Below are 21,698 nucleotides of genomic sequence, written 5' to 3'. Positions count from 1 at the left end.
GAATATAGAATAGGGGAGACCTAGAGGTTGATCTGTGCTGCTTCCCTTTTCAACTCCTGTATTTTTAATAATTAAAACAGTTTGTAGGTGAATGTGCCTGAATGTCTGTAGCTCTGTCTTTTGTCAATGTCTTGTACTTGCTTACAGAAGGCATTTCCCACTATGGGATGTAGTTTAGCATCATGTCACTATGGGTGTTACTGAATATTCAATACTGAGTTATAATTATCATGCACAATGGAAAAGAAGATTCTTAGGATTTAATAGGCTCTAATAATTTATTACAGTTTTGAGATGTGGAAAGGTTGAAAAATTGTACCGTGAGCATATTGTTACTACCTAGATTCTGCCATTAAATTTTTGCTGTATTTGCTTTATTACATAACCACCCATGTATTCATTTTTCTTTCTATTATTTCATCTTATTCTTTGTATGTTGTACACAATCTAGTATCTTCACTCTGGAACACATCAGCATGCATATTATTAACTAGAGTTCAGTATTTATTTATGGTTCTTTTTTCAGGATAAAATTACATGCAATGAAATGCACAGATCTTACGTGTACCATTTAATAATGGGAAATGCATACACTTGTGTAATAACTACCATCCTAATCGAGATAAATAATGTCATTACTCTAGAAAGTTCTCTCATGTCCTATCCAAGTCAAGTCCTGCCCTTACTCCCACTCTGAAAGGCAATCTCTCTTGGGATATTTTTTACTATAGATTAATGTGTTCTAGGATGTCATATCATTGGAATCATGAAGAGTGTACTCTTTTTGGGTAAAAGCTTTTTTTCAGTTAGCATACCTTTTGAAATTCATCTGTGTTGTTACCAGTAGTTTATTCATTTTCATTGATGAATAGTATCAATCCTGTAGATACACCTCAGCTTACTTATCCATTCTCCTACTGGTGGGTATTTGAATTCCCACCAGTTTGGAGCTCTTGAGTAATAAAGCTACTATGAAAAAGCTTGTACAAGTATTTTGTGAACACACACTTTTCTGGTTTGTAAATACCTAGGAATGTAATTACTGGGTCATAGTGTAGATATGTGTTTAGTTTTTTCAGAGACTGCCAAGCAGTTTTGCAGTGTTTGTACCATTTTACATTCCCACCAAAATGTATGAGCATTCTGGCTCATTGGTGAATACACCAATATCTGGTATCGTCAGCCTTTTTAATTTTAACTGTTCTGGTGGATGTGTAGTGGTATCCCATTATGTTCATTTTTAATGCTTGTTTTAATGTGTACTTCTCTCCCATCCAAGTACTAACCTGGCCTGACCCTGCTCAGCTTCTGAGATCACATGAAATCGGGCACATTCAGGGTAGTATGGCCATAGACTAATGTGTACTTGTTTAATGACTAATGATGTTGAGTACCTTTTTATGTGCTCATGAGCCACATCTATCTTCCTTTGTGAAATGTCTGTTCAAACCCTTTGCCCATTTTAAAATTTGAATATTTGTCATATTATTAAGTTGAAGGAAATCTTTACATATCCTAGATACCAGTCCTTTGTCAGATGTGTTTTAGGAATATTTTCAACTAGTTTGTGCCTAACCCATTCAGTTTTTAAAAATGTTTTTTTAATTTATTTATTTGTTTATTTATTTTTTCATTTGTTTATTTATTTAGCCAGGGAGGGGCAGAGAGAGAGAGAGAGAGGGAGGGAGAGAATCCCAAGCAGGCTCCACAATGTCAGTGCAGAGCTGGATGTGGGGCTCAATCTCATGAACCATGAGATCATGACCTGAGCCGGAATCAAGAGTCAGACACTCAGCCAGCTGAGCCACTCTAGCGTCCCGGAGCATCTTATTTATGACCTTGTGGTGACTTAAAAGAAATCTAAATATCTCAACAAGAAATAAAGACAGTTGTGGTTTTTTTTAAACACCCAGGATATTTTCTAGTTTTGTTGAATGTTATATTTAGAGGATGGGAAGGGATGGTGGAAGTATATTATTCTCAGACAAGGGGAAAGAGAGTATACATTTCTTTTGGAAAGGCCACTAATTCTAATACCCCCCCTCTCTCTCTACTCTTCCCTCTTCTCTATACTGGCTGTTGCCCACCTTCTCCTTCCGCCGTTCTCTCTGACCCAACGGATTACAGTTTCCAGGTTTCCTGATTCCAGTATGTTAATAAGGGTGGCCATCTAGAATTGTTACTATAGCTGAAATTCTATCTAAATTTTAAAGCCCACTAAAGATTCTTTTTTTTTAATGTTTATTTATTTTTGAGAGATACAGAGTGTGAGTAGGGGAGGGACAGAGAGAGGGAGACACAGAATCTGAGGCAGGCTCCAGGCTCCTAGCTGTCAGCACACAGCCTGATGTGGGGCTCAAACTCGGACCATGAGATCATGAACTGAGCAGAAGTTGGATGCTTAACTGACTGAGCCACCCAGGTGTCCCAAAGCCCACTAGAGATTCTGGATGGTATATGAATTTGTATTATCTCTGAGAGAACTATCGTATTATAAGTAAAGTACTGATCTGTATTACTAGATACACTTTCACAGATGTTTGATTTAACCATTTTCTGTGTTAGAGCAAAAAAGTGATTAGTGGTAAAATACTTGAGCCTAAAGTCTGACTGTTCTGAAGGCCTATGTCAACATTTAGTTGAGGAGAAAATACATCAGAATATTGAGGGAATCTCCAGTAGCATTATGGATGAGTAATTTTGGATATTACATTAAAGGTTTTAGTTGTTGTTTCATATTAAAAAGAGCTTTTATAGATTTTTATTTTATTAGAGAAAGATTCAGAGAAGCAAAATTGAAATAAAAGACAAAACAAAACCAAGAATGTGTCCCACCCCACAACCAGAGTGGATATTGTAGGTGGGACTAAGTGTACTTTGGGTCTCATCATACAAAGAATCAGTAAACACGAAGAGTTTTTCAAGAACTGGGAAGCTTAGTATGTAGTTCAGAATTAAAGAGTTCTTTCTGGTTGCTACACTGGTAACCTTCCTTCCTATTGGTTCCTTCCTACTTAAGGAAGTTAATCAAACGTCCAATGTCTGCAAGGTTTACCTGATCTTAATTAGAAGACTTCTGGGTTCTCTAAAACAGAATGACGATCTTCAAAGGACTGTGGAATGAAGAATTAATAGTTCACCCAGTTATCAATGGGAATACTGTTCTTACTTTACTTATCACAAAAGTCTTGATGTGAATAACTGTGTCCAGGATCTACTTTTATTTTTGGCCCTGAAGGCTGAGAATAACACAGGACCACTAGATCTAGAGTAGCCAGTTGTGTGTGTGTGTGTGTGTGTGTGTGTGTGTGTGTGTGTGTGTGTGTGTTGGCATGGGTTATGGGTTTGGTAGTGGTGGTGACAGTGGACATTTAATTGTTTATAGAAAACTTATCAGTTTTTTCCACTGGCTTTCCTTGAGATCTACCAAGGTTTTTCTCCCTAGCCAGTTTTTTAAAACCAAGGAGTCAAATTTGTTCATGTTCCCTGCTCAATGCCCATATTAAGCTGTTCACAATCCCTATCAGTGGCATTTGATCAGTGGAGAAATCTCTGAGGAGGCCAAAGAGATTTTTTAACTCCTTATACAATGAAAAGTTAACTTTGGGATCTGAGAGGCCCACGTGTATTTCAGCCTGGTATTTCAAACATCCCAATTAGGTTTTGAACTCTGAGGTAGCAATATTGAAATGATTTGAAGGGTTCAGGGTGGTTTGCTGATGGAATTCAATGACTTGATTTTTATACCCTTTTCTTTACTCTTATTTTTTCTTGTTACAGAAGAAGCTACTATGGAGGAAACTGGGCCAGTTTTAGCTTTTCAGGACTATTGTCCTGGCTAAAGGAATACCAGGTAAACTTAGTTGATTTTTAATCTACTATGTTGTATTTTGTATCACACAATAACCCTACATTGAAGAAAATCCTAAGCTTCTGTACAATAGACTGATGCCACATTTTTATTTAATTTACAAAAATTATGCAGTCTTTTTAGCTAATATTCTTCCAATGCCTTCAAAATATAGTTATCACTTTTTAAATATACAGTACATAGATAAGTTGGCAGAAGAGTATATCATATATATTTGATACCATTTTTCTCATTATATGCCCAAATATAAGACAAGATTTTTTTCTCTAAAATAGTCTTTCAGAAAAATATTCCAGTTGTTCATAAAGTCTCACATATTACTAGTTGTTCTTTCAGTCAGTATATGTTGAAAAAAAAAACAACTATTTGGGGAAGATACATTAATTTTAAATGATCTGTGTCATTGGTGGTTTTACACATTTATAGAAGTCATCTGACAGAATCAGTAAAAACAAAAAGCAAGGAAAGAAGTTTAATGTATATTTAGTAGTTTTTATTCTAAGGTAGGATCTTGCTACTACAACTGTTGGATATCATTGTAAAGAAGTTTTTGTAGAGGACATTTACAGCATAGTAATATGGGAGTTGGTTATGTCATGGAGTTTACTGAATTTTATGACAGATTTAAAAAGCTATCCTAATTTTATGTGAACAGTATATGTGGCTTGAAATGAATTTCCTACTGAGAGTAATTCCATCATACATGGAATCAGAAACTGCTGTATCTCAAAAGAATTTAGACAGTTGGGAAAGGTGGATGATATATCCTAGAAAATTGTATTCAGTTAGCTAAAAATCATATAGCTAAGACTTATTAAGCACTTAACATGTGCCAAGCACCACACTAAGCATTGTAGTTGTACTGATTAATTTATGATACAACACTTAAAAAGTGCTTCTGGTGATGACAAAGACACTGATGTTGAAGATGCAGTGAAGATTCAGTTTGAATAATATCATTACATGAAATAAGAGTTTGGAGAAACAACCGATATTTTTAAAGTAATATTGCATGTAATACAAACTGTATAAATCAAGAAAGTAAATGTTACAAGTAGACATTTAACTGTTTTATTTTTGTGCCTTAAATATTCATATATTTGTGTTGATCAGAAACCCTATTTTGAACCTTATTCTTATTAGGAAGTATGTACAAATGTGGGTCATCTTATTTAGTATATTTAGCAATAATAGTACTTCCATGAAAAAATTTAGTCTAGATGCTCACAACAAAGACAACAAAAGTACCTCAGTTGTCTGAATGGAAAATATCTAGTGAGTGAAGGGAATTTTAAAAAATGAGTTTTGCTAATAGGTTAGATTTATTAAAATAAAAATATTTTTGTAGCCATTTCTTTTATTTTGGTGCTCAGCATCTTGACTCTCACCATATCCTTTCCTTCTTTGCTCTTTGTCCCCTGCTCCACTGTCTTTTCTTCAGACTGGTAACCCCTATGTCTACACATTCAGAGTTCTATGTTTTACCTCCTCTCTACCTATATTGGGATTTTAACACTAATAATAACAGTTATAATAAAAAATGTCTACCCTACTTTTCTTCAGTTTAAAATGTTAAATTCAGGACAAAAAAATCTTTTAAGATAATTATTATCCTACTTTATGAAATCTGCTAAGTTTAGAAATTTTCTGAGTTGAATTTACTTCAAGGATATTATAGTTATATTTCACTACTAGTTCTTTGAGAATATATAATACATTAAAAAAAATTTCTCTGACAAGATATGTGCCAAATAGTTTAAAATTTTAAACAGGTTAAAAATTGATTCTTTTTTTTTTTTTTAAATTTTTTTTTAACGTTTATTTATTTTTGAGACAGAGAGAGACAGAGCATGAACGGGGGAGGGTCACAGAGAGAGGGAGACACAGAATCTGAAACAGGCTCCAGGCTCTGAGCTGTCAGCACAGAGCCCGACGCGGGGCTCGAACCCACGGACCGTGAGATCATGACCTGAGCTGAAGTCGGACGCTTAACCGACCGAGCCACCCAGGCGCCCCAAAAATTGATTCTTGACATTGGGAAAAGGCATATCTTGACATTTCCAAAAATCTCCTGTATTCAAATATTGCTGTACATACAATTTAGGTCCATAAAATGTAGTTAGGAATTATTGAAAATTTGTAGGGCCACTTCCAACCATTACAATTTACATACATTATTATACATTGTTTCTATTGTCTTTATGAATATAAAATATTTAGAGGGGGGCCTGGGTGGCCCAGTTGGTTAAGCATCTGACTCCTGCTCAGGTCCCAATCTCACATTTCGAGGGTTTGAGCCTCTGTGAGATATCAGCTCAGAGCCTGGAGCTTGCTTCAGATTTTGTGTCTCGCTCTCTCTCTCTGCCCCTCCCCCATTCATGCTCGGTCTCTATCTCTCTCTCTCTCTCTCTCTCTCTCTCAAAAAAATGAATAAAAATTAAAAAAAAATTAAAAATATATTTAGAGTCACTTATTATATAGATCTTAGTTATAGTGAGCTGAATACTTTTCAAAAATACTTTTGCATATAATCAAAATTTGACATGACTAGTGACTAACCTTCAAAGACCTAAAAGTAAGTAGAATGAAGTAATTGTGAGCCTGCTGTTTGGACAACAAAATGCAAAAACTTTATTATTAACAAGTAAAATGTACAACAGACACACTTGATTTTCAGCAGATAGAGGGTTAGTTGTTCTAGTTCTTAATGTCAAAACAGGCACATCCAATGTCCAATGACTGCATCAAAATGTCAGATATCCTGATAGAAATCTGTAAACAAGAGCTAGGTTTTGATAGGATAGGTTTTTACACAATTTTCTTCTCCTTCCTTTGACATGGTACATTATGCTAGAGTCACTTCAGAATTTTGATGGGATCAAAGGGAAAGCATTAATTTAGAAAGATATACAGTTTTACAGAAAAGTAGAGGATCACATTGCTCAATTTAATTAAAATTTCTCATCTGTATTTTGTTTAGGAAAACAGTGACATTGTGAATGAAAATCCAGCATGGCAAGAGCACATCCTTGAAAATGAAGAAGCTATTGCTCTTAGCAGGAAGGACAAAACCATTCAACATGTGGAAGTATTTTGTTATGCCAGGTATGAAAAGTATTAATTTAGGGTAAACTGAGTTAATGACTTCTTAATTCACATGTATTCAAAAGAAGCCAACATATGACTGACATTGGTTGCTAAAAGTCGAATTGTTATGATGGTTTCCCTTTTTTAAAATAGAACTTTCAGTTTTCTCTGCTTAGATGATGATTATGATAATAACATCCTACATTAATGACTTGTGTCTTACAACAGTCCTGTGCTGGGATAGAGCACATAGTACTAGTTGCAGCTTTTACAGAATCCCCAGTGTAGCTAAAAGAGATTCATTTAAGGTCACATGGCTTAAAAAAGGCCACACATAGGCTAGATAGTGGTAGAGCTCAAGTTTAAAACCCAGGATAATTTAATTCTACTCCAGTGTTCTTCTAACTCTTCTTAGATAATATTCAGTGTAGGGCGCCTGGGTGGCTCAGTCAGTTAAGCATCCGACTCTGATTTCAGCTCAGGTCATGCTATCACGATTTGTGAGATTGAGCCCCATGTTGGGCTCTGTGCCGAAAGCATGGAGCCTGCTGGGGATTCTTTCTCTCCTCTCTCTGCCCCTCCCCTGCTCATATGCATGTACTTTCTCTGTCTCTCTCTCTTTCAAAATAAATAAACTAAAATAAAAGGTAATATTTATCATAGCAAAATGGGAAATACACAGCACTATTCTTAGATAATACTTAGTGTAGCAAAATGGACAATTATAATTTTGAATTAAAAAAATCAGAATGACTGGTCATGACATTTGGAGACATTTTTGAAAATCAGGAGAGAATATTGGGAAGTCATATTTTAAGTGTCTCTTTCTAAGTGAGAATTCATTATTTTTTTTTAAGTTTTTATTTTCCAGTTTGTTAATATACACTATTATGTGAGTTTCAAGTGTAAAATATAGTGATTCAGCAATTCTATATGTACATCACTGGGTGCTCATCATGACAAGGGCACTCCTTAATCCCTATCACCTATTTAACCCATCCTTGCACACACCTCTCTTCTGGTAACCAACCATCAGTTCTCTAAAGTTAAGACTCTGTTTCTTGGTTTGTCTAATTTTTTTCCCTTTGCTCATTTGCTTTTTTTTTTTTCTTAAATTCCACATATGAGTGAAATCATGATGGTATTTTGTCTCTCTCTCACTGACTTATTTTGCTTAACATTTTACTCTTTAGTTCCATCCATGTCATTGGAGAGGGCAAGATTTCATATTTTTTTTATGTCTGAATAATATTCCTTGTATATATCAGTTGATGGACACTTGGGCCATTTCCATGTATTAAATATGGTAAATGATGCTGCTATAACCATAGGGGTGTATGTATTCATTTGAATTATGGTTTTTGTGTTCTTTGGGTAAATACCAATAGTGCTATTGCTGGATCATAGGGTAGGTCTTTTTTTTTTTCTTTTTCTATTAAGTTTTTAAAAATAATTTATTTTTTAATTTATATCCAAGTTAGCATATAGTGCAACAATAATTTCAGGAGTAGATTCCTTAATGCCCCTTACCCATTTAACCCACCCCCCCTCCTCCCTCAACCTCTCCAGCAACCCTCTGTTCTCTGTATTTAAGAGTCTCTTATGTTTTGTCCCCATTTTTATATTTTTTTTGCTTCCTTTCCCTTATGTTCATCTGTTTCATATCTTAAAGTCCTCATATGAGTGAAGTCATATGATATCTGTCTTTCTCTAATTTCGCTTAGCATAATACCCTCTAGTTCCATCCACGTAGTTACAAATGTCAAGATTTCATTCTTTTTGATTGCTGAGTAATACTCCATCGTGTGTGTGTGTGTGTGTGTGTGTGTGTGTGTGTGTGTGTACATTTTAAATACCCACATTTTCTTTATCCACTCATCCATTGATGGACATTTGGGCTCTTTCCATACTTTGGCCATTGTTGATAGTGCTGCTATAAACATTGGGATACATGTGCCCTTCTGAAACAGCATACCTGTATCCCTTGGATAAATACCTAGTAGTGCAATTGCTGGGTTATAGGGTGGTTCTATTTTAATTTTTTGAGGTACCTTCATACTGTTTTCCAGAGTGGCTGCACCAGTTTGCATTCCCACCAGCAGTACAAAAGAGATCCTCTTTCTCCACATCGTCGCCAACATCTGTTGTTGCCTGAGTTGTTAATGTTAGCCATTCTGACTGGAGTAAGGTGGTATTTCATTGTGGTTTTAATTTATATTTCCCTGATGATGAGTGATGTTGAGCATTTTTTCATGTGTTTTTTGGCCACCTGGATGTCTTCGTTGGAGAAGTGTCTATTCATGTCTTTTGCCTATTTCTTCACTGGATTTGGTTTTTGGGTGTTGAGTTTGATAAGTTTATAGATTTTGGATACTAACCCTTTATCTGATATGTCATTTGCAAATATCTTCTCTCATTCCATCGGTTGCCTTTTAGTTTTGCTGATGGTTTCCTTCACTGGGCAGAAGCTTTTTATTTTGATGAGTTCCCAGTAGTTCATTTTTGTATTTGTTTCCTTTGCCTCTGGAGACGTGTTGAGTAAAAAGTTGCTGTGGCCTAGGTCAAAGAGTTTTTTGCCTGCTTTCTCCTTGAGGAATTTAATGGCTTCCTGTCTTACGTTTAGGTCTTTCATCCATTTTGAGTTTATTTTTGTGTATGGTGTAAGAAAGTGGTCCAGGTTCATTCTTCTGCATGTCACTGTCCAGTTTTACCAGCACCATTTGCTGAAGAGACTCTCTTTATTCCACTGAATATTCATTCCTCCTTTGTCAAAGATTAGCTGGCCATACGTTTGTGGGTCTATTTCTGGGTTCTCTATTCTGTTCCACTAATCTGATTGCGTATTTTTGTGCCAGTACCATACTGTCTTTTTTTTTTTTAATATGAAATCTATTGTCAAATTGGTTTCTTTTTTTTTTCCTTTTTTTTTTTTTATTATATGAAATTTATTGTCAAATTGGTTTCCATACAACACCCAGTGCTCATCCCAAAAGGTGCCCTCCTCAATACCCATCACCCACCCTCTCCTCCCTCCCACCCCCCATTAACCCTCAGTTTGTTCTCAGTTTTTAACAGTCTCTTATGCTTTGGCTCTCTCCCACTCTAACCTCTTTTTTTTTTTTTTTCTTTTTTCCTCCCCCTCCCCCATGGGTTCCTGTTAAGTTTCTCAGGATCCACATAAGAGTGAAACCATATGGTATCTGTCTTTCTCTGTATGGCTTATTTCACTTAGCATCACACTCTCCAGTTCCATCCACGTTGCTACAAAAGGCCATATTTCATTTTTTCTCATTGCCACGTAGTATTCCATTGTGTATATAAACCACAATTTCTTTATCCATTCATCAATTGATGGACATTTAGGCTCTTTCCATAATTTGGCTATTGTTGAGAGTGCTGCTATGAACATAGGGGTACAAGTGCCCCTATGCATCAGTACTCCTGTATCCCTTGGATAAATTCCTAGCAGTGCTATTGCTGGGTCATAGGGTAGGTCTATTTTTAATTTTCTGAGGAACCTCCACACTGCTTTCCAGAGCGGCTGCACCAATTTGCATTCCCACCAACAGTGCAAGAGGGTTCCCGTTTCTCCACATCCTCTCCAGCATCTATAGTCTCCTGATTTGTTCATTTTGGCCACTCTGACTGGCGTGAGGTGATACCTGAGTGTGGTTTTGATTTGTATTTCCCTGATGAGGAGCGACGCTGAACATCTTTTCATGTGCCTGTTGGCCATCCGGATGTCTTCTTTAGAGAAGTGTCTATTCATGTTTTCTGCCCATTTCTTCACTGGGTTATTTGTTTTCCGGGTGTGGAGTTTGGTGAGCTCTTTATAGATTTTGGATACTAGCCCTTTGTCTGATATGTCATTTGCAAATATCTTTTCCCATTCCGTTGGTTGCCTTTTAGTTTTGTTGGTTGTTTCCTTTGCTGTGCAGAAGCTTTTTATCTTCATAAGGTCCCAGCAATTCACTTTTGCTTTTAATTCCCTTGCCTTTGGGGATGTGTCGAGTAAGAGATTGCTACGGCTGAGGTCAGAGAGGTCTTTTCCTGCTTTCTCCTCTAAGGTTTTGATGGTTTCCTGTCTCACATTCAGGTCCTTTATCCATTTTGAGTTTATTTTTGTGAATGGTGTGAGAAAGTGGTCTAGTTTCAACCTTCTGCATGTTGCTGTCCAGTTCTCCCAGCACCATTTGTTAAAGAGGCTGTCTTTTTTCCATTGGATGTTCTTTCCTGCTTTGTCAAAGATGAGTTGGCCATACGTTTGTGGGTCTAGTTCTGGGGTTTCTATTCTATTCCATTGGTCTATGTGTCTGTTTTTGTGCCAATACCATGCTGTCTTGATGATGACAGCTTTGTAGTAGAGGCTAAAGTCTGGGATTGTGATGCCTCCTGCTTTGGTCTTCTTCTTCAAAATTCCTTTGGCTATTCGGGGCCTTTTGTGGTTCCATATGAATTTTAGGATTGCTTGTTCTAGTTTCGAGAAGCATGCTGGTGCAATTTTGATTGGGATTGCATTGAATGTGTAGATAGCTTTGGGTAGTATTGACATTTTGACAATATTTATTTTTCCAATCCATGAGCAGGGAATGTCTTTCCATTTGTTTAAATCTTCTGTCAAATTGGTTTCCACACAACACCCAGTGCTCATCCCAATAGGTGCCCCCTCAATGCCCATCACCCACTTTCCCCTCCCTCCCACCCCCCATCAACCCTCAGTTTATTCTCAGTTTTAAGAGTCTCTTATGTTTTGGCTCCCTCCCTCTCTAGCCTTTTTTTTTTTTTTTTCCATCCCCTCCCCCATGGTCTTCTGTTAAGTTCTCAGGATCCACATAAGAATGAAAACATATGGTGTCTCTTTCTCTGTATGACTTATTTCACTTAGCATAATACTCTCCAGTTCCATCCACATTGCTACAAAAGGCAGTATTTCATTCTTTCCCATTGCCACGTAGTATTCCATTGTGTATGTAAACCACAACTTCTTTATCCATTCATCAGTTGATGGACATTTAGGCTCTTTCCATAATTTGGCTATTGCTGAAAGAGCTGCTATAAACATTGGGGTACCAGTGCCTCTATGCATCAGCACTCCTGTATCCCTTGGGTAAATTCCTAGCAGTGCTATTGCTGGGTCATAGGATAGATCTATTTTTAATTTTTTGAGGAACCTCCACACTGTTTTCCAGAGCGGCTGCACCAATTTGCATTCCCACCAACAGTGCAAGAGGGTTCCCGTTTCTCCACCTCCTCTCCAGTATCTATAGTCTCCTGATTTGTTCATTGTAGCCACTCTGACTGGTGTGAGGTGAATTACCATACTGTCTTGATGACTACAGCTTTTTTTTTTTTTTTGGTTGATTTTTTTTGTTTGTTTTTGATTTAACTTTATTTTTTATTTTTTAAAATTTACATCCAAATTAGTATATAGTGAAGCAATGATTTCAATAGATTCCTTAATGCCCCTTACCCATTTAGCCCATCCCCTCTCCCACAGTCCCTCCAGCAACCCTCAGTTTGTTCTCCATGTTTATGAGTCTCTTTTGTTTTGTCCCCCTGCCTGTTTTTATATTATTTTTGTTTCCCTTCCCTTATGTTCATCTTTTTTGTCTCCTAAAGTCCCCCTATGAGTGAAGTCATATGATTTTTGTCTTTCTCTGACTAATTTCACTTAGCATAATAGCCTCCAGTTCCCTCCACGTAGTTGCAAATGGCAACATTTCATTCTTTTTGATTGCTGAGTAATGCTCCATTGTGTGTGTGTGTATACAGCTTTGTAGTAGATGCTAAAGTCTGGGATTGTGATCCCTCCGGCTTTTTTTCTTTTTCAACATTACCCTGGCTATTCAAGGTCTTTTGTGGTTCCGTACAAATTTTAGGATTGATTGTTCTGGCTTTGAGAAGAATGCTGGTGCAATTTTGATTGGGATTGCATTGAATGTGTAGATTGCTTTGGGTAGTATTGACATTTTAACAATATTTATTCTTCTAATCTATGAACATGGAATGTGTTTCCATTTCTTTGTGTCTTCTTCAATTTCTTTCGTAAGTTTTCTTTAGTTTTCAGCATATGCATCTTTTACATCTTTGGTTAGGTTTACTCCTAGGTATTTTATGGTTCTTGGTGCAATTGTAAATGGGATTGATTTCTTGATTTCTCTTTCTGTTGTTTCATTATTGGTATATAGAAATGCAATCGATGTCTCTACATTGTTTTTGTATCCTCCAACTTTGCTGAATTCATGTATGAGTTCTAGCAGCTTTTTGGTGGAGTCTGTTGGGTTTTCCGTGTAGAGTATCATGTCATCTGCAAAAAGTGAAAGTTTGACTTATTATTTGCCAATTTGGATGCCTTTTATTTCATGTTGTTGTCTGATTTGTGACGCTAGGACTTCCAACACTATGTTAAGCAACAGTGGTGAAAGTAGACATCCCTGTCATGTTCCTGGTCTCAGGGAGAAACTTCTCAGAACAGCAGGCTCTTCTCCCCGCCGCTTCTCCACAGTTTCTTTTGCCTCCCTGGTGCTCATCTGGGATTCAAACCCTGACATCTTAAACAATCCCGCTCCGCTCTCCCTGGTACAAGGGAAGTGCCGCTCCGCCCTGCCAATAAAAGGTCTCTAGCTGGCGGGTGCAGGTAGGGATCTTTGTCCTTGGAGAGGCTATATACCTTCTTCCCACAGCACTCAAGGGAGGGGGTTGTTTTCTCCCATTTGGACTGCATCTCTGAGCTAGTTACTGAGCCCGGGGCTGGCTCTCCTCCTTCCCAGGTGGTCGAACAGGGGAGCTGGCCCCAGTCCGGAGAAAGCCCCACAGTTAGAGATTGGATCTTTCTCCGTTTTTTTTTCCGATTCGCAGTATGTGGTTTTTTTTGTTTTCCAAATACAATCCTATACTTCTACAGCCTCTTTCTTTTACTTTTGTTTCTTCACAGAAGGGGATCCATCCCCTCCGTGCCTATGCCACCCGTTTTATCTCTCCCAGTTTGCAATCACGCACCTATGGCCTGCCAGGTTGTCCCCGTGGGCCCCTGGAGACATCCCTGTCACTCTGAAGCCCTGGTTCTTGGAATTCCAAGTCCTCTGGCCTCAATACTGCTGTGTTTGAGGGATGATGTAACTTCGGGACAGCCTACTTCCCCGCCATATTGGATTCTTTTGGATAGTTGTTTTCAAGCTGCCTGCTCCCAGGTTGTTTGCCTGTCTTCTCTCCAGTAGCAACACAGTGCCCTTCTGGGTCTATCCCAGTTTTTAAAGCCTGCTGACTTTAAAAACTCCAGTCTTTAGGGAAGTGGTGTATGTAGGGGCCTATGCTGGTCTTCTTGGGAAGGGTCCCATTGCACTGGGACTGAGGGAGAGAAGGGTAGTAGTGCTGGAGTCAAGGGGTATGGGACTTGGAGCAAGCTGCTTAGGCAAACAGTGTGGGGCAGAGGTGCCCTAGACAGGTGGCGAGACTTTTATGCTGTGGAGTTGGGGAGGGAAATGACAAGGCAGGTTGCTTTGTCCCTGGAGAGGTGTCTCTGTGAATGCTACGTCTCAGATCTCAGGGATGTTTTCCAAGCAGAGCGAATAATCTCTCCCCTATATGTCTCAGTTCTTCAAATGTCTGTTTCCATGCTATCTGCCCCACCACCACTGGGTTTGTTTGCCTGCCTTCTCTCCAGGAGTAGGGCAGTACTCTCTAAGGGCTCTATCCCAGCCTAACAGTAGACATTTAAGGCCCCAGCCAGTGGCTTTAGGGAAGTGTTCTCCTCGTGTGTTCCCCTGTACGCTCCTATCTCTCTTTGCCTTTCACTGAGACCAGGGCTTCCTCCCTGCCCCCACCCCCCACCTCACACACCATAGCACCAGAGATCTTTTACTCCCCAAACCATGGCTCTGTACTTCCTACCTTCCTCTATGTGGCCTCTTCTCCCCTTCTAGTTGTGTCAGTCCTCAGGTTGATTTCTTGGGTATTCAGAATGATTTGATAGTTATCTAGTTGTGTTTGATAAGATCAGTCTGGGGTCCTACTATGCTGCCATATTAGCTCTTCTCCTCAACATTTTATTTCTTAATATTTAAGTTAATGTTCTTTCATTGTACCTTTTTTAGTATAGTGTTTATTGTATTAATTTTAATAAGACATTTTATTAAGTGTACTTAGACTTTTGAGTTATAATTTATTGCTTTTCCTGGCCTCATATCATTTATTTTCGACAAATTCAGTTAGTTTCATATTTAAGTGTGTGTGTGTGTGTGTGTGTGTGTGTGTGTGTGTATGTGTGTGTGTAGGCAATGAGAAACCATTTACTCATCAAGCATTTATTAGATAGCACGTCTATAGAGCAGTCAGTAGGTGTTGTGAGGGACACATAAGAAGACATATTAGGGTTTTCCCTCAGGGGAGTTAAAGTCTACTTCAGAAGGTAAAGTATATACTGGACAACCAAAGGACTGGTAAAAAGAACTGATAAATAAATGCAAGGTAAACTGCATTGTATGTATTGTGGGGGCATGGAGTAATTAGAATGATATATATGGTTGGTTTAAGGAAGATTTTTTGGAAATATTTAAATGTTTTATAACAGATTGTTAAAATATGTGATTATTTTTGAGAATGGGAGAATTATCATGTTATGGGGAGTAAGATGAATAGCCCAGGAGAAACAAAAAATATGAGCCAAAACATGGAGATTAGACTTGATAGATTAAGAGTTAGAGATGGTATGTCAAAGCAGAAAAGATGAGACCAGAAAATTGTGTATAAAGAGGGTGATTTGGGTTAGAGGCAGGAAGAAGATTTTATGGGGTAGGGTTTAGAGATCATATAAGGAAGAGCTGATATATGTTCTTGAGCAATTGGTTAGCAGATGTTTACTTCCCAAGACCTATTATATATTGTTGAGTAACAGGGAACTCAATGAAGTATAGGTTCTGTGGCAGGTAAATCCTCTACGTGAAATGCATGATGTAGATGGACTGAACAGGAGCCAGTTTTATCAGTGAAGGCAATATGGACTTAGAATGTTAGTAGTAGTGTAACATTGAAAGTGGGACTTCCAGTAGAGTAATAGACACTAATACAAAAAATATAGCAGGAAAGAATACAGAAAGATCCTCTTAGATACCACATTGTGATAAACCAACTTAAACTTTATGACAGACTTTTTCTAGCTCTGTCACACCATCAATGATAAAAATAATAATCTTTGGGGGTGCCTGGGTGGCTCAGTTGGTTAAGTGTCCGACTTTGGCTCACGTCATGATCTCATGGTTCATGGGTTCGAACCCCGCATCAGGCTCTGTGCTGACAGCACAGAGCCTGGAGCCTGCTTCAGATTCTTTGTCTCCCTCTCTCTCTGCCCCTCTCATGCTTGCTCTCTCTCTCTCTCTAAAATAAATAAACATTAAACAAATAATAATCTTATTATTAATCTTATTACTGTGACAGGCTTTTTGCTTGTGATACCATGATGATTAATTTATTAATCTTCAAAACAATCATATATAACATCCATATTATAGATGGATAATTAAGATCAGAGAAGATAAATAACTTTTCTGAATTCACAGAGTTATCTAATCACAGGGTCAGGGTTTGAACCTTGTGCTGTTTATTCTGAAGCCTGTGCTCATAAGCACTTTTGATTTGTTTCTAAAATATAGTTGCCCTGTCTGCCTTAAATTCTCAAAAGTGTACATGAGACATGCCCTGTTAAACTCTGAAATCTTTATGTCTATTTTTCAAGTATCAATTATATTTCATGTTGTATTGGTACCTTAACAGATGAGTGTTTAGTGTGTGGTTTACATAAGGCAAAATGTATACTAAACTTGATAATATAAATGGGGCAAAGAAATAAAAAATTGCCATTAAAATCATATAAAAATGGAGTCGGTACAGTTAGCAAAAGTGTATTGTTATAATTTCTCATTAGTCAGGATTTGCATGAAGATGTTGAAGAAACTGGTGCACTGCAGAAAAATCATGCTTCTGTGACATCTGTGAACCCCACAGAAGGAGAACATTCTGCCTATCTGCCTTCGGAAAATGAGTCGTGCACTGTGAGTTGTCAAATGCCCACAGAACAAACTCCAAACAGTGATCTAGAGAGTTCCCTAGAAATAAATGATGTTGAAGCAACAGGGGAAGAAGAAAAGCGTTGTGATGATAAAACTTGTGTGAAGTCAGCTTCAGAAGAAGAAACAAGTGAAAATGTGCTTACAACAGAAGACACCACACTGCAACCAAGGAAAAATAGGATTACTTACTCACAAATTATTAAAGAAGGCAGGAGATTTAATATCGATTTAGTATCAAAGGTAAGTACCAGTTTTCATCATCTTATAATAAAACAATACTAATTTTTAGTTGATTGAAAATAGCATCTGGGACCATATTCCCAATTTTCATAATTTTATTTTCTGAAGTGTAAAACATATATTTTATAAAGAGATAGTATCCAGAAATTAATAATTCAGTTAAAATATTCTTTAAATATGGTTAAAATGCATTAAAAAATGCTCAGTACTATATCAAAATGATACTTTTATACTGGAGCACAGAGTCCACTCTAATATTCTTCTGCATAGACACTATGAATTCTATCAAGAGAAAAATTCTAACAAACCTAATTAAAAATTCATGTTATTTATAGTCAGTTTATTAAATGAACTTGTTTTCAGCTCGTCTATATAGTAACTATTTTAACTATTAACAACTGTTAACAACAACTATTTTAACAATGATGATAAACATTCTAAATAAACCAATGCATTTTTGAAAATCATCTATTTAGATATGAGGGCTTTGGAGAATAATTTAATTGTGGGGGACAGGGAGGGTGGGAAGAATGCAATATCTGGTTATGTTTCAATCCTTAACTCTAATGTTAGGCCATTGTGACTTCAGAGGAGGTACCTGAGTCTTTGGAGGGTATAATGTTGTATTGGGTTTATAGGAAGCAAGGTTAATATAAGTGCAAAAAGAATAGAAAACCAGTAAGATAAAGGATAATGGTTTTTAAAAGTTAGATATAGGGCTTGGAGAAAGTAGAAAGAAACAGACCAAATCCCATAAATTGGGAGTAAGCAATAAGAAATTAAAAAGAAGTATGGGAGGGTAGTAGGTAACATTAGAGTTGTCTCACACTAGGCTTTTCAATTTAATGTGCTCTCTTGAAGTTTCAAGTTACAGAATAGAGAGACTAATCAATTGCATGTTCCCCACATTTTGCTGATACAATCCCAGTACTCATACTACTGCTCTTTTTTTTTAACTTTTTTTAAAAAATGTTTTTATTTATTTTTGAGAGACAGAAAGAGGCAAAGCAGGAGTGGGGGAGGGGCAAAAAGAGAGGGAGACACAGAATCTGAAGCAGGCTCCAGGCTCTGAGCTGTCAGCCCAGAGCCCGACTCAGGGCTTCAATTCATGAACCGCAGGAACATGACCTGAGCCGAAGTCGGATGCTTAACCCACTGAGCCACCCAGGTGCCCCATGCTGCTGCTCTATTTGAACCTGATGCCTAAAATTATGAATATATTTTTATTACTCTTTGCTTCTTTCTATCACATAGCTCTCTGTGTCTGATTCTGTCTTGGTCTGAATTGTCCTGATCTGTCCTGGTCTGAATTCATATTTCTGTACCATCTATTCCACCTTCTCCAGCTACGATGATCCTGCCACACTTTGAAATCTAGAATTTTTTTCCATGTTACCTTGGCATTGATTTCTAAGTAGCAGTTTAATCATATTTTATTAATAGTCTTCCTGTTTTCATGATTAGAAAATAAGTTTTACCAAACCAAAAACAACAACAAAAACCTGAAGTAGTCATGTAACAAATGGGCTTTGTTCTGAGAATTTCATTTTTAATTTTTTTTTTTTTCAACGTTTATTTATTTTTGGGACAGAGAGAGACAGAGCATGAACGGGGGAGGGGCAGAGAGAGAGGGAGACACAGAATCGGAAACAGGCTCCAGGCTCTGAGCCATCAGCCCAGAGCCTGACGTGGGGCTCGAACTCACGGACCGCGAGATCGTGACCTGGCTGAAGTCGGACGCTTAACCGACTGCGCCACCCAGGCGCCCCGAGAATTTCATTTTTAATTAGTTACTTAGGATTTGGAATGCCTAACATAAATGATGATATAAGTATTGGTTAAGAACCAATGCTAGTTTATAATAGTCTAACCCTTACGGTAGCTGAAATAGAGTATAAGTATTACAAAGGAAAATGGTAGAAGATGGTGCTGTATCAATTTTTGGAATTAGTGTAGGAAATTATTCACTTGTATAAAAGAAAGTGAATGTTGATTGTAGTAGAGGCAGAGATTATTTGATTAGATGCTGAGACATTTGAGGAGACTTTAAAGGAGATTTCTGGGTATTTTCATGACTCTGAATGGTTCATAATAGTGGTTCTTTTAGGGTAAATTAAGCACCGATGTGTCTAGAGGAATCAAGGCAGTTGTACTTTGCCCTGCATAGTTTCCATGGTATTATATATTTAAAAAATAATAAACTCATTCTACAAAAGTAGAAGTGACTAAAGAATGTTTAACCATCATGGGGAGCCTGGGTGGCTCAGTTGAGTGAGCATCCGACTTCAGCTCAGGTCATCATCTCACAGTTTGTGTGTTTGGGCCCCACGTCGGGCTCTGTGCTGGCAGCTCAGGGCCTGGAGCCTGTTTCGGATTCTGTGTCTCCTTCTCTCTCTGCCCCTCCTCTACTCATGCGCTGTCTTCCTCTGTCTCTCAAAACTAAATAAATGTTAAAAAATTAAAAATAAAAAAGAATGTTTAACCATAGCAATATGAGAGGTTTATTATTATTTTTTAATGTTAGTTATTTAATTAACATTTATTGAGTACCTGCTGTGTGGAAAGCAGTGTATTCCATGATATTGGGACAATCAGTTACTCTTTGGAAATTCTATTCAAATTTCAGTTATTGCATCTAAATTTAGGATTGCCAAACACCTATTTTTATAAATTTATTTATTTTGAGGGAGAGAGAGAGTGAGCGACTGCAAGAGCATGCACAAGCAGGGGAGGGGCAGAGAGAGAGCGGGAGAGAGAATCCTAAGCAGGCTCCATGCTGTCAATGCAGAGTCTGAAATGGGGCTAGACCCCATGAACCGCAAAATCATGACCTGAACTGAAATCAAGAGTCCGATACTTAACTGACTGAGCCACCCAGGTGCCCTGCCAAATATCTGTTTCAAGCCCTACTTCTTTCCAGTTTGATGTCTCCAAACTACTCGACATTTCTGCATGTTTCTATCTCAAGGTCATGGTGGTAAAACTGACACATAACTGTAGTGCTTTACAGTTTACAAAACACACCCACATATATAGCCTTTTAAAAAGTAGTCTTATAAGGGTGCCTGGGTGGTTCAGTAGGTTAAGCATGTGACTTCAGCTCAGCTCATGATCTCACGGTCTGCGAGTTTGAGCCCTGCAACAGCTCAGAGCCTGGAGCCTGCTTTAGATTCTGTGTCTCCTTCTCTCCCTGGCCCACACTCTGTCTCTCTCAAAAATAAATAAACATTAAAGAAAAAGTTAAAAAGTAGTCTTATAGCTTAGGGGAGGTTATTTAATAAAATACTTTATAGTATTATACGGTTTAGACTAATAGGGAGAAATCAAAGTTGAAGTTCTTACGATTAAAACTCATTTCTAAGAAACTCTGTACCCTTAATAATTATGGAACCACATGCCAAGTGAAGCAAAAAATGATTAATTATTAAATCTCATTCTCCATAGTTTAATCAAATTGAATTATTCTTTTTTATTTATTTTTATTGAAGTATAACATACAATGCTGTGTTAGTTTCAGGTGTAGAACATATTGATTGAATAATTCTATACATTTCCTCATTGGTCACCGTGATTACTCACCATCTGTCACCATACCACATTATTATAATATTATTGACTATATTCCCTGTGCTGTACTTCTCATCTCCATGAGTTGTTTATTTTATAACTGGAAGTTTGTACCTCTTAATTCCCTTTATTTCACCCAACTCCACCCACCTCCCTCCCTTCTGGCAACTACCAGTTTGTTCTTTGTAGTTTAGAGTCTGTTTTTTGGTTCTTCATTTGTTGTGTTTTTTAGAGTACACAGGAATGAAATTATATGGTATTTGTCTTTCTCTGACTTATTTCACTTAGTATACTACCCTCTAGGTCCATCCATGCTGTTTTAAATGGCAAGATTTCATTCTTTTATGGCTGAGTAATATTCCATTGTGTATAAGTATATATACATACGTACGTACATACATACATGTATATTGTGTATATGTGTGTGTGTATGTACACCACATCTTTATCAATTCTTCTATTTTTTTTTTAACGTTTATTATCCAGAGAGAGAGAGACACAGAGCATGAGCAGGGGAGGGGCAGAGAGAGGGGGAGACACAGAATCTGCAGGAGGCTCCAGGCTCTGAGCTGTCAGCACAGAGCCCGACGCAGGGCTCAAACTTACAAACCGCGAGATAGGACCTGAGCCGAAGTCGGTTGCTCAACCAACTGAGCCACCCAGGCACCCCATATCCATTCTTCGATTGATGGATACTTGGTATTCTTTGACCTCTCATCACTAATTTCTTTTAGATCACTTAAAGAGTGGTGAAAAAGAGGCTTAGGTTTAAATACCATACTTACTTGTTACTACTAATTAAAACGTGTTTTCACTCTTCAGTGTAATCGTAAATGCATTATTTTAAACCCGGCATTAAATCTTAAGCT

The 21,698-nt window shown here is 37.6% G+C and overlaps 1 protein-coding gene across 2 annotated transcripts in view; it reads left to right on the top strand.

Moving 5' to 3' along the window:
* CHM (CHM Rab escort protein) overlaps positions 1 to 21,698 on the top strand; it is a 236,020-nt gene that overhangs the window by 56,915 nt on the left and 157,407 nt on the right. For both annotated transcript variants that reach the window (XM_045472794.1, XM_045472793.1), the window contains exons 3-5: positions 3,781 to 3,853; positions 6,852 to 6,976; positions 16,878 to 17,262. In XM_045472794.1, the coding sequence (XP_045328750.1) occupies positions 3,781 to 3,853; positions 6,852 to 6,976; positions 16,878 to 17,262 (583 nt within the window). The remainder of the gene's footprint in view (positions 1 to 3,780; positions 3,854 to 6,851; positions 6,977 to 16,877; positions 17,263 to 21,698) is intronic.

This window comes from Leopardus geoffroyi, chromosome X (assembly GCF_018350155.1).
Source record: "Leopardus geoffroyi isolate Oge1 chromosome X, O.geoffroyi_Oge1_pat1.0, whole genome shotgun sequence".
Taxonomy (NCBI): domain Eukaryota; kingdom Metazoa; phylum Chordata; class Mammalia; order Carnivora; family Felidae; genus Leopardus; species Leopardus geoffroyi.
Note: the sequence above shows the minus strand (reverse complement) of the source record. Positions and strands in the feature narration are given on the sequence as shown.